This window comes from Mobula birostris, chromosome 10 (assembly GCF_030028105.1).
Source record: "Mobula birostris isolate sMobBir1 chromosome 10, sMobBir1.hap1, whole genome shotgun sequence".
NCBI lineage: Eukaryota > Metazoa > Chordata > Chondrichthyes > Myliobatiformes > Myliobatidae > Mobula > Mobula birostris.
Window position 1 is genome coordinate 97,849,644 of NC_092379.1, and position 15,370 is coordinate 97,865,013.

At 39.6% G+C, this 15,370-nt stretch overlaps 1 protein-coding gene across 1 annotated transcript in view; it reads left to right on the forward strand.

Annotated features, from left to right (window-relative positions):
• The window catches only part of zdhhc9 (zinc finger DHHC-type palmitoyltransferase 9), a 135,420-nt gene extending 121,046 nt beyond the window's left edge, over positions 1–14,374 (forward strand). Inside the window, exons 7-9 of the mRNA XM_072270665.1 lie at positions 424–527; positions 7,256–7,343; positions 12,035–14,374. Of these exons, the coding sequence (XP_072126766.1) occupies positions 424–527; positions 7,256–7,343; positions 12,035–12,256 (414 nt within the window). The 3' untranslated portion in view covers positions 12,257–14,374. The remainder of the gene's footprint in view (positions 1–423; positions 528–7,255; positions 7,344–12,034) is intronic.
• Positions 14,375–15,370: the final 996 nt, after the last annotated feature.

A 15,370-nucleotide genomic window follows, 5' to 3' on the forward strand; every position in this document is an offset into this window, starting at 1 on the left:
GTGAATATGATCTTGCCAGTTTACTTAGCTTACTCACATTGATAACTTCTGTACAGTTCAGGGCTCTTCCTTATTAATGTTCTTGATAAAGCAAATTTTTCTGTTTCTCAATACTAGCTGTTACTTAAGGCAGATAAAACTAGCCAGATATATTACCAATTTAAAATGTATATTGGCTACAACTCATATCGATGCCAATTTGCTTTCAGGGTAATGATCAGTATCACCTTCACTAGTCTTCAATGCAACACGAATTTTCCTTTTAGATTTGCTTTTTGTAGGCATTACTATCTTTATAAATGGGCATCATTACTACGAAGAACTACATGTGATGCCTAAGAACGTGTTAGATGTCTAGGATTTGAAAGAATTTACTCTTATGAAAATTTATTCTGTTCAATTTTTTGTAATTCTTTTACACAGATTAAAGGTTCTTGGTCAGGTAAAAATGGAATTCATAACCCTTACAGCCACGATGGTATAATAAAAAACTGTTGTGAGATCCTTTGTGGGCCAGTGCCACCAAGGTAAGAAATCCATTTATAAAATTAAAATAAAAAGGCTACTGTGAATAATGGAATTTTTTAAAAAATGAAGTGCAATCGTGAACAATAGCCAGATCAGAAACACTGATCGAGTCAACTAGTTCAAAAAGAGAACTCTGATAGGCCAATCAGATGGTTCACTGCTGCTCAGCGATAGAACACAAAAAAAAAATCACATGTACAATTAAGAAACATTAAAAAATAGTAGACATACTGGAGTCATGATGACGTCTGCTGGGGAGAGACATTTAAACACATGCTGTCCTCCATAATTTAAAGAGATTGAAGTTTAAGGTTGCAGGGTGACAAAACGTGGCGGGAGCACTTGGAACTAAAAACTAATCCCTACCGGGAGAAAACAGCACCTGTTCTTTCCGCACTGTTCTCCAGCAGTTTAAGGACTAAGTCCAGCCGCAACATAACTCACAAGTGCTCTTGAAAGTCAGGTATTAACCCTACCTACCAACAACCAAGCATTACCATGGAAAACTCTTTCAATGTCTTGGCTAATAGTCACTTAAGCTTTGAACCTTCAGCATTGAAATGTAAATTGTTGAACTCATTGCTGTCCGATGGACCATAACACAGGTTGAGTACCCCTTATCCGACATGCTTAGGGGCCAGCACTCTTTCAGATTTTGGATTTTTCTAAATAGATAACTTGGGATTGCCATCATTTCCGACTCTGAATTTATGCGCTACTAGTAAGCAGCCTTTAGAAACATAGAAAACATACAGCACAATGCAGGCCCTTCGGCCCACAAAGCTGTGCCGAACATATCCTTACCCTAGAACTACCTAGGCTTACCCATAGCCCTCTATTTTTCTAAGCTCCATGTACCTATCCAGCAGTGTCTTAAAATACCCAATCATATCCGCCTCCGCCACCGCTGCTGGCAGCCCATTCCACACACTCACCACAATCTGCGTTTATAAAAAAAAAAAAATTACCCCTGACATCTCCTCTGTACCTACTTCCAAGCACCTTAAAACTATGCCCTCTGGTCTAGCCATTTCAGCCCTGGGAAAAAGGCTCTGACTATCCACACAATCAATGCCTGATTATCTTGTACACCTCTATCAGGTCACCTCTCATCCTCCGTTGCTTCAAGGAGAAAAGGCCAAGTTCACTCAACCTGTTCTCATAAGGCATGCTCCCCAATCCAGGCAACATTGAGAATTGAGCATAGTACTCCCAAGTGGGGTGTAACCAGGGTCCTATATAGCTACAACATTACCTCTCTGCTCTTAAACTCAATCCCACGGTTGATGAAGGCCAATGCACCATATGCCTTCTTAACCAATGAGTCAACCTGCATAGCAGCTTTGAGTATCCTATGGACTTGGACCCCAAGATCCCTCTGATCCTCCACACTGCCAGGAGTCGTACAATTAATGCTATATTCTGTCATCATATTTGACCTACCAAAATGAACCACCTCACACTTATCTGGGTTGAACTCCATCTGCCACTTCTCAGCCCAGTTTTGTATCCTATTGATGTCCCGCTGTAACCTCTGACATCCCTCCACACTATCCACAACACCCCCAATCTTTGTGTCATCAGCAAATTTACTAACCCATCACTCCACTTCCTCATCCAGGTCACTTATAAAAATCACGAAGAGTAGGGGTCCCAGAACAGATCCCCGAGGCACACCACTGGTCATCGACCTCCATGAAGAATATGACCCATCTACAACCAAACTTTGCCTTCTGTGGGCAAGTCAGTTCTGCATCCACAAAGCAATGTCCCCTTGGATCCCATACCTCCTTACTTTCTCAATAAGCCTTGCATAGGGTACCTTATTAAATGCCTTGCTGAAATCCATGTACACTACATCTATGGCTGTACCTTCATCAATGTGTTTAGTCACATCCTCAAAAAATTCAATCAGGCTCGTAAGGCACGACCTGCCTTTGACAAAGCCATGCTGACTGTTCCTAATCAAATTATGCCTCTCCAAATGTTCATAAATTCTGCCTCTCAGGATCTTCTCCATCAACTTACCAACCACTGAAGTAAGACTCACTGGTCTATAATTTTCTGGGTTATCTCTACTCCCTTTCTTGAACAAAGGAAGAACATCTGTAACCCTCCAATCCTCCGGAACCTCTCCCGTCCCCATTGATGATGCAAAGATCATCGTCTGGGGCTTAGCAATCTCCTTCCTGGCTTCCCACAGTAGTCTTGGGTACATCCCGTCCGGTCCTGGTGACTTAACCAACTGATGCTTTCCAAAAGCTCCAGCACATCCTCTTCCTTAACATCTACATGCTCAATCTTTTCAGTCCACTGCAAGTCACCCCTACAATCGCCAAGATCCTTTCCTATAATGAATACTGAAGCAAAATATTAAGTACCTCTGCTATCTCCTCCAGTTCCATACACACTTTTCCACTGTCACACTTGATTAGTCCTATTCTCTCACGTCTTATCCTTTTGCTCTTCACATGTAGAATGCCTTGGGGTTTTCCTTAATCCTGTCTGCCAAGGCCTTCTCATGGCCCCTTCTGGCTCTCCTAATTTTATTCTTAAATTTCTTACTGCTAGCCTTATAATCTTCTAGGTATCTATCATTACCTAGTTTTTTGAACCTTTCATAAGCGCTTCTTTTCCTCTTGACTAGATTTACAACAGCCTTTGTACACCATGGTTCTTACACCCTACCATCCTTTCGCTGTCTCATTGAAATGTACCTATGCAGAACTCCACGCAAGTATCCCCTGAACATTTACCACGTTTCTTCCGTACATTTCCCTGAGAACATTTTCTTTGTCTTACACTTGTTCATTACACATGTCTACTTAACAGTAAAAGTTATTACACGCCACTAAGTAATGTAAGGTATGAAAACAGCCAGTATTGTAGATTTGTTTTGGAGTTAGATCTTCACCGGTGACAATTCCTAAACTTATCAATGATTTTTTCTGCTGCTTCATGATCAGTATATGCATTATCTTTAATTTTTTTTAATCTTCAAGATTTTTCTTAAATTTCTGCAACCAGCAATTACATTCAATTTTCAGTTCATCATGACAGATCTTTGCTTGTTTCATGCTCAGCATACTAAGTGGTACCTATTCTTTCAATACATGATTTTTCATTTTATGCAGTGTTTTTCTATTTTTCATTAACTTCTGTTCATTACATATGTGAGGTCACTTCTGAGAACTGTGTGTGATGAGCAGAGACCTGCAGATTGCCTGGGAATCTTCCCAGTGTCTTGTGGATTTTCCATTTATGACGTCTTGTCAGCATTCAAAGAAATTTCGGATTTTGGGGGTTTTCAGATTTTGGAATTTTAGATAAGGGGTACTCAACCTGTATAAGAAATTGACTGCTCTCTATGTATGTTTAGTAACAGTGGCCAAATAAGTCTTTTATTTAGAAGAATATGGGGATTGTTTTTGAGCATGTAAGTGTTGTTAAGTAAACTTATTATTATAGAATAGTACAGCACAGTACAGGCCCTTTGGCCCACATTGTTGTGCTGACCCTCAAACCCTGCCTCCCATATAACCCCCCCCCACCTTAAATTCCTCCATATAGCTGTCTAGTAGTCTCCTAAATTTCTCTGGTGTATCTGCCTCCACCAATGACTCAGGCGGTGTATTCCAGGCACCAACCACTCTCTGAGTGAAAAAACCTTCCTCTAATATCCCCCTTGAACTTCCCATCCCTTACCTTAAAGCCTTGTCCCCTTGTATTGAGCAGTGGTGCCCTGGGGAAGAGGTGCTAGCTATCCACTCTATCTGTTCCTCTCAATATCTTGTATACCTCTATCATGTCTCCTCTCATCCTCCTTCTCTCCAAAGAGTAAAGCCCTAGCTCCCTTAATCTCTGATCATAATCCATACTCTCTAAACCGGCAGCATCCTGATAAATCTCCTCTGTACCCTTTCCAATACTTCCACATCCTTCCTATAGTGAGGTGACCAGAACTGGACACAGTACTCCAAGTGTGGCCTAACCAGAGTTTTATAGAGCTGCATCATTACCTCGCAACTCTTAAACTCCATCCCTCGACTTATGAAAGCTAACACCCCATAAGCTTTCTTAATTACCCTATCTACCTGTGAGGCAACTTTCAGGGATCTCTGGACATGTACCCCCAGATTCCTCTGCTCCTCCACACTATCAAGTATCCTGCCATTTACTTTGTACACTGCCTTGGAGTTTGTCCTTCCAAAGTGTACCACCTCACACTTCTCCGGGTTGAACTCCATCTGCCACTTCTCAGCCCACTTCTGCAACCTATCAATGTCTCTCAGCAATCTTCGACAATCCTCTACACTATCTACAACACCACCAACCTTTGTGTCGTCTGCAAACTTGCCAACCCACCCTTCTACCCCCACATCCAGGTCGTTAATAAAAATCACCAAAAGTAGAGGTCCCAGACAGATCCTTGTGGGGTACCACTAGTCACAGGCCTCCAATCTGAATGCACTCCCTCCACCATGACCCTCTGCCTTCTGCAGGCAAGCCAATTCTGAATCCACCTGGCCAAACTTCCCTGAATCCCATGCCTTCTGACTTTCTGAATAAGCCTACCATGTGGAACCTTGTCAAGTGCCTTACTAAAATCCATATAGATCACATCCACTGCACTAGCCTCATCTATACGCCTGGTCACTTCATGTAGCTTAGTTTGCAGTTGTAGAATTATCCTCAATTTTTGTTGAAATTGATATTTTTGTAGAAATATTTGCTTCTGTGTTTATTTTCTATGAATTTTATTCAGAGTAAAGCTTGCTAAACTTTGGTTGGGTTCAATCAAGTGGTTATCGAAGAGCAAAGACAAATATGTTGCTCTGAATATTTAAAGAAATGCAGGGTTATTGCTGTATGCTGATTTACTCTTTTTAACAATTGATAGCCCCAAAGATAAACTGTTTAACCAGTCATTTGATTTCTTCAAGTTAACTGCTGACAGGCTTATGTCGGGTTTTTGTGCAGGTACTCTGAGAAACACAAATATTATAACATACTTAAACATTGGGCAAGTTTTAAAATCGTCAGTCAAAGAATTGTACAGCAAGGCAACAAGCCGTTCGGCCCAACTGGTCCATGCTGACCAGGATACCCCATCCAAGCTCGTCTCATTTGCCATCAGTTTGCCAATAACCTTCCGATCCATGTACCCATCCAATTGTGTTGTTAAAGTTGTTAATGTGCCTGCTTCAAACGCTTCGTCAATATAGATTACCACCCTCTGTGGGGGGGGGGGGGGAGTTGTCCCTCAAGTTTCCCTTAAATCTTTCTTCTCTCATCTTAAACCTACACCCTCTATTTCTTGATTCTCCAGATCTTGGGGGTGGGGGGGAGGTAGGTGAAATCTCTGAGTGTATTCACCCTATCTATGCCCCTCATGATTTCATACCCCTCTATAAAATACCTCTTTGTTCAGCACTTGATGGACTGTGTTATAGGGAAAGGGATGACAGTGCTCTTTAATAACTTATTTCTTGTAGCAAGTGACCAAAACTGAACACAATACTCCAAATGTAGCCTCATCATTCTCCTGTACAACTGCACCATGCCATCTCCATCTTTATACTCAAAAGGCCAACGTGCCACAGGCCTTCTTCACCACCCTGTCTACCTGTGACTCCACTTTCACAAAGCTCTGTACTCTGTTCTACAGGACTCTCCAGGGTTCCACCGTTGACTGTGAACGTCCTACTTGGATTTGACTTTCCAAATTGCAACTCGTCGCACTTCTCCAAGTTTAACTCCATTTGCCATCCTTTGGGCCATTTACTCAGCTGATTAAGATCTCCCTGTAATTTTGACAAACTTCTTCATTATCCATTGTACCACCTATTTTAGTATCATCTGCACACTAACCATGCCTTGAACATTCATATCCAAATTGTTGATATGGTTGACAACAGTAGGCCCAGCACTGATCCGAGGCACATCACTGGTCACAGGTTTCCAGTCTGAGAAATAACCTTTCACTATCACCCTCTGCTTTCTCCCATCAAGCCAATTGTACTTCCAACTAGCCAGCTCTCTTTAGATTCCTTGTGATCCAACCTTACTGAGCAACGCACCACATGGAACCTTATCGAAAGCCTTACTGAAGTCCATACATTACAAACCATGGTATCAAGAAACTCCATCAGGTTTGTAAGACATTGATCTCCCAGGCAGAAGGCCTGGCCCACTACCCCTAATCGACCACTTTGGAGAGGTACATATATCGCTCCCTTCAGAATCCTTTCCAGTAACTTGCCTATCATAGATGTTAGACTTACCAGCCTATAGTTGCTAAGTTTTCCTTTGCTGCCTTTTTTAGGTAAAGGCAACACACGCGCTGCCTTTCAACTATCAGCAGCTCAAGCCATGGCTAATGATGATGCAAATATCTCAGCCAGGGCTCCTGCACTTCCTTCTCGAGCCTCCCACAAATGTAAAGAACTTACCAATGCCAAAGACTTATTTGTGAATTGCAGCTTTGGGCTTTTTAATAAGTGTACCATTGTGCAAAGGGTGGTTGAAGATTTTAGAATATTGGTGCCAATAATATGGCTGCAGCTCATTGAAGTTTTGCCATATTGTGTCTCATGTTTTTGATTGCTGAATGGTTTTTTTGCTCAATTTCTTCCTTTTATCCTGTTTTAACCCTGCCCACCAATCTGTCTCCCAAAAAGGAATTTAGTTAACTAAGAACTAATCCCAAATGCATTTTTTTTTTCAGTGTTCTTGACAGAAGAGGGCTTATTAAAGAAGAAACTGGTATTTCAGTCCAAACTAGTGGCGTTGCCTGTACAGCACCACAGACAACGGTAAGACTCGTGGGCTGGTTTTGTAGCTGAGGTACTCAGAATACATTTAACACTTGGAGAACCAAAAGTAAGATGAAATGTTATGGAAGAACATTTTCATTAATATCACTTAGGTATTGGGGAGAGCTATGAAAGAGATCATTTAAATTAGTTAAAGATATAATTCAATCACGAGAAAATCTGCAGATGCTGGAAATTCAAGCAAGTCGACATTTCGGGCCGAGACCCTTCGTCGGGACTAACGAAAGGACCTGACGAAGGGTCTCGGCCTGAAACGTCGACTGTACTTCTTCCTATAGATGCTGCCTGGCCTGCTGCGTTCCACCAGCATTTTGTGTGTGTTGCTTGATATAATGCAATAATGTTTTCTGCGATATGATTAGTGAGAAGAAATAGTCTACTTGGTTTTCATAACCTGTTTCTGAGCATAAAACTGCTGGATGTTGCATGGAATTCAACTACATTGTTAGAATATACTGTGCCTACTATGTTCCCAAAGTAATCTGGGAAAGCATTTTGATGGTTTACTGAAGAAGTGCTGCATTATTAATTGATATCTTTGATTGAGGGATTTGAGGCTCCTTGTAGCCTTGGCAGTGAGTAGTAATGATCTACTTATCCTGCTGTACAATAAGGTTCTAAATGATATCCCTCCATTGATCAACACTGCCTAAAATATTAAAAAAATGAATGTTTTAGGACAATACTGTTGTTCTTGGAGACGCAGAGTCATAGAGCATAGAAACAGGCTATTTGGCCCATTTAAGTCTACACTGACCATCCAGTATTCATTTATACTAATTTTGTTGTAATTCCATTTTATCTTCCTATACGTCTCCTAGATTAACCTGCCAACCTGTTTTGTAATAGTGAGGGAAACGGGAGCGCCTGAGTGAGCCCATTGTGGTCATGGATATGCAAACTCCATACACACAGTAGCAGAGGGCAGGGCTGAAGCTGAGAGGAAACAGCTCCAGTCGCTGTACCATAGTCTGCCTATATAAATGGGTATACTTAAAAATGCCATTAATCTTCCTGCTGTAATTTGTTATGTTCCAAGGACCACATGTGACACATTTGTGTAATTACTTTATTTTTCATTTTATTTTCTTTCTCCCCTTGTTCCTCTTGTTATAAAATTCAGAGTGTGAATACACTGCTGAGGATTTATTTCCAATCTGCAGTTACCCTGATGATAAGATTTGACAGGAGACCACTCTGAAGGAATGGCCAGACTTTTTTGCTGAAGAAGTATAATGACCCATTTGAATCTCTTTATATCAATATCCACTACCTTGCATGGTTATCACGGTAGTTTAACGGTTAGCCAACATCGTGGGTTCAATTCCTGCTGCTCTCTGTAAGGAGTTTGAATGTTCTTTCCAAAACGATAGGAGTTTTCTCCAGGTTCTCCAGTGTCCTTCCACATTCCATAGATGTACGGGTCAGGGTTAGTGCGCATGCTATGTTGCCACTGGAAGTTTGTCTTTACTTGTGAGCTGCCCCTAGTGCGCCCTCAAACTCTGTTGGTAGTTGACACAAAACTATGCATTTCATTGTATGTTTTGAAGTTTTGGCATACACGTGACAAAGCTAAACTTACTCTGTGTTCAAAAGCTAGATTTGCACAAGCATGTCCATTGTCTGCTTGTGTGTACATTTTTTTGTTTGTGTGTGATTCCCGTGAGGTACACTTCCTCATTCTTTCTGCCAGTCTGTCTCTCTGCTCCATGAACACAGCCTTCCATTCTTTATTATCCCTGTATTCATTAATAAGAAGTTCATACCACTGGCAAGTCCACAATTAATTGCTCATGAAAATAAGAGTCCAGTTAACTGACCCAAGTCCAGCATGACACAGGTCAGTTAACTGGACTCTTATTTTCACAGCCCAGAATTTACCTAGATCAGGAATATTCATTTTGTATTATAGCATACAGCTTGATTGGGTATGGAAAAATTATAAGGTCTTGCAGTTGTGTTCAGATTGTCCATGGCCAGATGCATTTTAATTTTATGTCCAGTCCATCCTTTGCCAATGCTGAGGTCCTTGTTAAACATTTATAGTAGGTACAGAATTCCAGTATTTTGATCCAGAGATATGAAGGAACTGGACTATTATTTTAAGTCAGGATTGTGACTTGATATTTTCATGTTTTCCTTGTTTATGTAAGTGGTGGTGGCCATCAATTTGGGAGGTGCTTTTGAGGGGTATTAGCTGCAGATAGAGAGCAGTGTGCCCACAGTGGTGGAAGGTCAGCAACAGGGTTGTCATCACTGAAATTTGTTGTTTTGTGGCAATAGTATAGTGCAAAGACATAAAAACGTTGCTATAAATTTCAATAAAAAAATAAATAAATTGTTGAAATGAGGAATAGTGAGGTAGTGTGCATGGGCTCATGGACCTTTCAGAAATCTAATGGGAGAGAAAAGGCACTTAGTTTAAAAATGTTGAGTATGGCTCTTCAGACTCTGACATCTCCTCCCTAATGGTATTAATGAGAAGGGAGGATGTTCTGGGTGGTGAGGGCAGGTAACGATGGATGCCCCCTTTTTAAGGCACCACCATTTGAAGAAGACCTTGATGGTGGGAAGCTTAGACCTGTGATCGATCTAGCTGAGACTCTGCAGTCTCTTTCCATCCGTGTATTGGAATTTCCATGCCAGGTGGTGAGCAAACCAATCAGAATGCCCTCCACTGTCAATTTGTAGAAATTTGCTTGGGTCTTTGATGAATTATCAAATCTCCTCAAACTCCTAATGATGCTTGCGAGCCTTTTTCATGATTACGTCAATGTGTTGGACCCAGGATTGTTCCTCTGAGGTGTCGACACCCAGGAACTGGAAATTACTCATCCTATCCACTGATGAGGCCTCAATGGCAATTGATGTGCATTCTCCCAACTTTCCCTTCCTGAAGTCCTCAGTCAGTTCCTTGGTTTTGCTGATATTGGTTGCGTGGTCATTGTTCCAGCACCATCTACCAGCTGATCTATCTCAGTCTTGTGCCCTTCCTCATCGCCATCTGAGATTCTGCCATCAACAGTGAATTTATAGATGGCAACTGAGTTGTGCCTAGTCACGCAGTCAGGAGTGTAGAGGGAGTAGAGCAGTGGACTAAGCACACATCCTTGAGGTGCATTGCCACAGCATTGCCATTGAACATTAAGGGAAAATGTTTGACTCTCATTGTACAGGTGCATTCAAGGGGTACCAACTCTATTTACCTCTTCCCCCAGGAACCCCTACTCAGGGTACCATTAACCGAAGGGTCCATGGACCCCAGGTTGGGAACCCATGCCCTACGTTAACGTCCTGCGGCAAATAATTGGGTTTCTCTAAGTACAACCTTCCTCTTTAATTGACTCTAGTTAGATGAAGATTTTCACACCAATTCTCTTTGTCCTTGGGGAATTTAGAGATGGATAAGAAATGCTGTATTACTAAAGATGTCTAAATTCTCTAAATGAATAAAAAAGGTTAGAACTGTCATGTCCCTTGAGGACAGGACATATGAAAGCAACTTTCCTCTTTACTTGATAAATCTCAGTGTTGTAATGTTATTGGTATGGCTTAGGTAGCAGCACAGCTAATTCTGGATAGTAAGACTGCAGCCAGGGTATTTTTAGGGCTGACAGTCCTTGTTTAATCCAGTGCACCTGGCCATTACTTTCTTCCATGGAATAAATCGTATTACCTGTATGTATTTTTTTTATTGACGGAAACTACAAGAGGATACCAGAATAGATCAGCCACCTGCAGTTTCTGGCTGAAAATGCTTGCAACAAGCTCCACGAGTCTGTTCCTTTCCTGTGCTGAGTTTGACTATTACAGAGAATGGAGATACTCATAGAGCCTTCACTTGTGATGTCCTTTAATTATCCACCATCGTTGTCAGCTTGATATGGCAGCACTGAAGAACTTTAACCTGATCTGTAGGACAGCTGAATAACTCTAAACAGTGTGTTTGGCTATCTTAAAGTCAAAAGCTCTTTCTGTTATGCCATTTTTTTTTTTACATCTCTCAAAAGCTATCTCTTCATCCGTTTATCCTCCTGTGGTATTAAATTCCTTCATATGGACTACATGTTTTGAACTAAGTACTTTCAGGATATTGAATCATTGTCAAATACTTATTTTACATCCTGTCAGTTATTTTTTCCAGTCCTTACTAAGATAGAAGTTACACCAATCAGTGCAACTCATTCATGAAAATATTGTCAGAAATCATCGCTCTAATGACCTCACTTCCACCATTTCTGACTATAATGTATTCAAAGTCACAAACTATTAGGCATAAATGCACATTTGACAAAAATATGAGCAATTGAGGTCATGTTGTTTCTCTTGAAATCAGTGTATGGGAAAGGTAGCATCTGAATAGAGTAAGTGTATAACTGCACCACTGTTACTTTCTCATGTGTTGTAAAAATTTTGTAATTTTTACTTTTTAAAAAAAAGTACTTGCAAATGGAAAGAAATTGGACTTTATTCTGCCAAATTGACTCTGGGTCAAAGAAGTGAAAATATGTATTTTGAGCCTTTATTTAAAAATGACATTATGCCACATTATATCAGGGCCTTTTTGAACCCTTGATTTTTTTAATCGTTTTTCTTCTTTGATGAAATTGCATGGCAGTAGAGTGGAAAACCTTATTAATAACTTTTCTAAATGTTCTCTTCTCTATCAGGCAAGTAAAGCTCCTTTGATATCCAATGAGCAGGCACCAGTAAAAGTACTTCCTTTCGTTCCTGGACAAATGGAACCAGAAGCAAGAGAAACGACACTATCACCTAATACAAACATAGCACTTCCATCTCCACCAACAGTGGACTTAAATATACAGACTGGCAGCACAGTCCTGCGAAGAGATGCAGTTACAAAAGGAACATATCGAGGACATGCCCTTTAGTAAATTTGCTCCTGAAGGGAGTTCAAACAGAAGAAGGGGCACAAGATGTTGGAAGATGGTTCTTCTATCTAAATTAAGGTGCAAAAAGAATTGACACTGCAATTTCCATCTGATCAGTATTGTGTGTTTTATATGAAGGTGTTTTGGAAGTTGGATATGCTGTGATGTAGCATCAGAGTAGGAACGATAAAGAAAAAGTCAAATTGCTCAGAGACTTTTCAGGGCCAATTTGCATATTTATGGCCAAATTTGTCCAATCATTAACATTTGTTATTTTACTTCAAAAATACAAAAATGCAGTTTGACAAATGAATTTTTCAGAAAGAAGTAACTGCTAATTTCTTGGTTTGTTTCCCACTTCATTTTGTAACTTCATGAAAATAACCGGCAGGACAAATATTATGTGAATACCTCGTGTAGTAATATGCTGAATTTCATTTAGGTGCTATGCAAAATATTGACATGTTTTGAGTTTACCAGGATAATTTTGTGATATCACCAATTACTGGCATGTTATGAATGAAACACAATCTATATAAAGATGGTTATGTGAGAGTTTTGTGTGTGTGTGTGTGTGTGTGTGTGTGTGTGTGTGTGAGAGAGAGAGAGAGAGAATAGGGCTCTTCAGCTACATGAATTTGACGTTGGGTAAGTAACATTGAACCTAAACCTAAAACTACATTTTTCCTGTACAAGTTCATGAATGAACTTATGCTGCCATTGGATGTTGTTTTCATGAAATTACAATTTCTTTCCCAACATTATATTGTTGATCTATGTGGCTTTACACAAAATAAATTTACTGTTCAATTTTTGAACCAGGTCACACAACACTATGGAAATACGTGAAATAGCTTACAGCTTAAAATAATTAGCTATGAGAAACAGTTCCTGAAAAATTGAACGTCACCATTAAAGCTGGAGTTACCCTACCTTGTGCATTAAAGGACTTCGTGAGCTCAATGTGCGAAGTGTAGAACTGGGAGAAAGGAAGCAAAGAGTCTGTGTTGATGGGAAATTGTTTTACATACATCGTATTTTCAAATTTTAACAAATAATTCATTGCTGGGAGAGAGTGAATTATATTAAAAACAGAAAAATGGTTTAATATAATTTAATATAAATGAAGTCTTTTAACAGCAGTAGAGGTATGCATGGAATTGTTTTTCCCTTGTAGTTAATCAACCAGTGTCTTGAATTGTCCAAAGGCTAGTTTTGCAGTTTCTCAAGACTGCTAAATTTCAGTAAGGATCCAAGGACAAACTGTGGCTTAGTTAAAAGGCTTCTAAGTTAGACTCAAACACTGGCTTCAATTTTCAAAGTCCATAACTGAGGCACAAATACAAAGGTTTTAAGACTGAAGAAAATGCTTTGTGCTCCCAACCTCTTCTGAACAGGTTATAGTGCCTTTGATGATACTGGATGGAACCATTTGGAAATTTGTAATATCTTGCAGATTGATATGTATGATAATGTGTTAAATGAGGTTAGTCTTATTGAATGAAATGGTGACAACAATGAAATTGATTCATTTGCTTGTGTTTTTGTGCAAAACAACATTGTTATTGTAATTATATTAGTCTCTACATTTTTGCACATCCTTACACCAATAACAGAACGTGCTTTGTAATCTGAATAAAGTGACCCTGTCTGTTATTCACTATATCTAGAAAGACAAATAGTTCTGAAGTTGCACTGACCCATCATTTCCTTATGCATGATTTTTAATAATAATACGCCGATTATAAACAAGATTCTGAGAAAAAATGCAGTTTCTTCTGATTTTGAACCCTTCAAAACAGAATGATCCAAATGCTACATCAGGAAATCTGAGTCTGTGGTTGGATTAGGTATTTATGAACCTTTTTGAGTTTCAACCAAATAACTTGTAGCACAATTGGGTTCTGTAGGTGGTAACTTTAGATACATTAAGTCTTGGGACTGAAACTGCATTTTGCAGCATAGGTTTCCTTATAAAAACTTAGCGTTATGTAAGACAGTGCAAAAGTTAGGTAATAATTTATAATAGCTTTTATCTGATAATTTCATAAACATGAAATTCTGCAGATGCTGGAAATCTTGAGCAACACACACATAATGCTGGAGGAATTCAGTAAGTCGGGCTGCGTCTGTGGAAAGAAATTAACAGTTGGCGTTTCGGGCCTGAAACATCAAATGTTTACCTCCATAGGTGTTTCCTGACCTGCTGAATTCTTCCAGCATTTTGGCTGTGTGTGTGTGTGTGTGTGTTGTATCTGATAATTTTGAGTGTTTGAATAAGAAAGCTCAACCTTCTTTCATATCTGAGGTCCATTTCTAATTATTTCACAGCCAACTGTAGCAACATGCATGCGATCTAAATTAAATAATCATTAAACTTGCTTGATCTAATAGCTTAAAAGTAGACCCAAACAGCAGACTTCCCATCTGAAGTATTGTAATCTAATAGAGCCATTTTACAGTTGTCTTTTTCCTTGTGTGAGGATGTCACTCTGAAATAGAACCTTATAGAATTATTACTAACTCATATGCACACTGCTAATCAAAATTATTCTCAAAAAATGTTGCAGCCATTGAATTTTATATGTTGTTGTCGTTGATCCCTCATTTAATATTAACCGTAGGATGCCAATCAGCAATTTTACAGAATTCAATACCAAAAGTAATATGTTTGATGGAATTTCGCAAAATTGAGATGTTGAGTGGTTTTTGAAACGTTATAGTGAGGGATAAGTAGTTCAAACAAAAATGGCCCCCAATATCTTTGAGTATTCTTTCTAATATTTTATATTCACACTAGTTTAATCAGTTCAATATATTTTTTTTACATCAGGTGGAATTGGAAGCTATGGAAAGGTCAGTTTATTAGTTGAAGGGCCATTGATATGGATAGTTTTCTTTTTCAAATGGTCATGCCTTTTTATTCATCTTCAGCAGCCCAGGTCATCCTGGGATCAGAAACTGGTCTCTTTTAAGGTTCGATATTAGAAGATAAAAGATGTAGCAGTTGCAGATATATGGACACTTGTTTCTCATATTGTAAGGTACCATGGTTTAGGGTAAGTGTATGCATTATCTAAATTGACCCTATGAATCAGATTTGGGGGCATATTC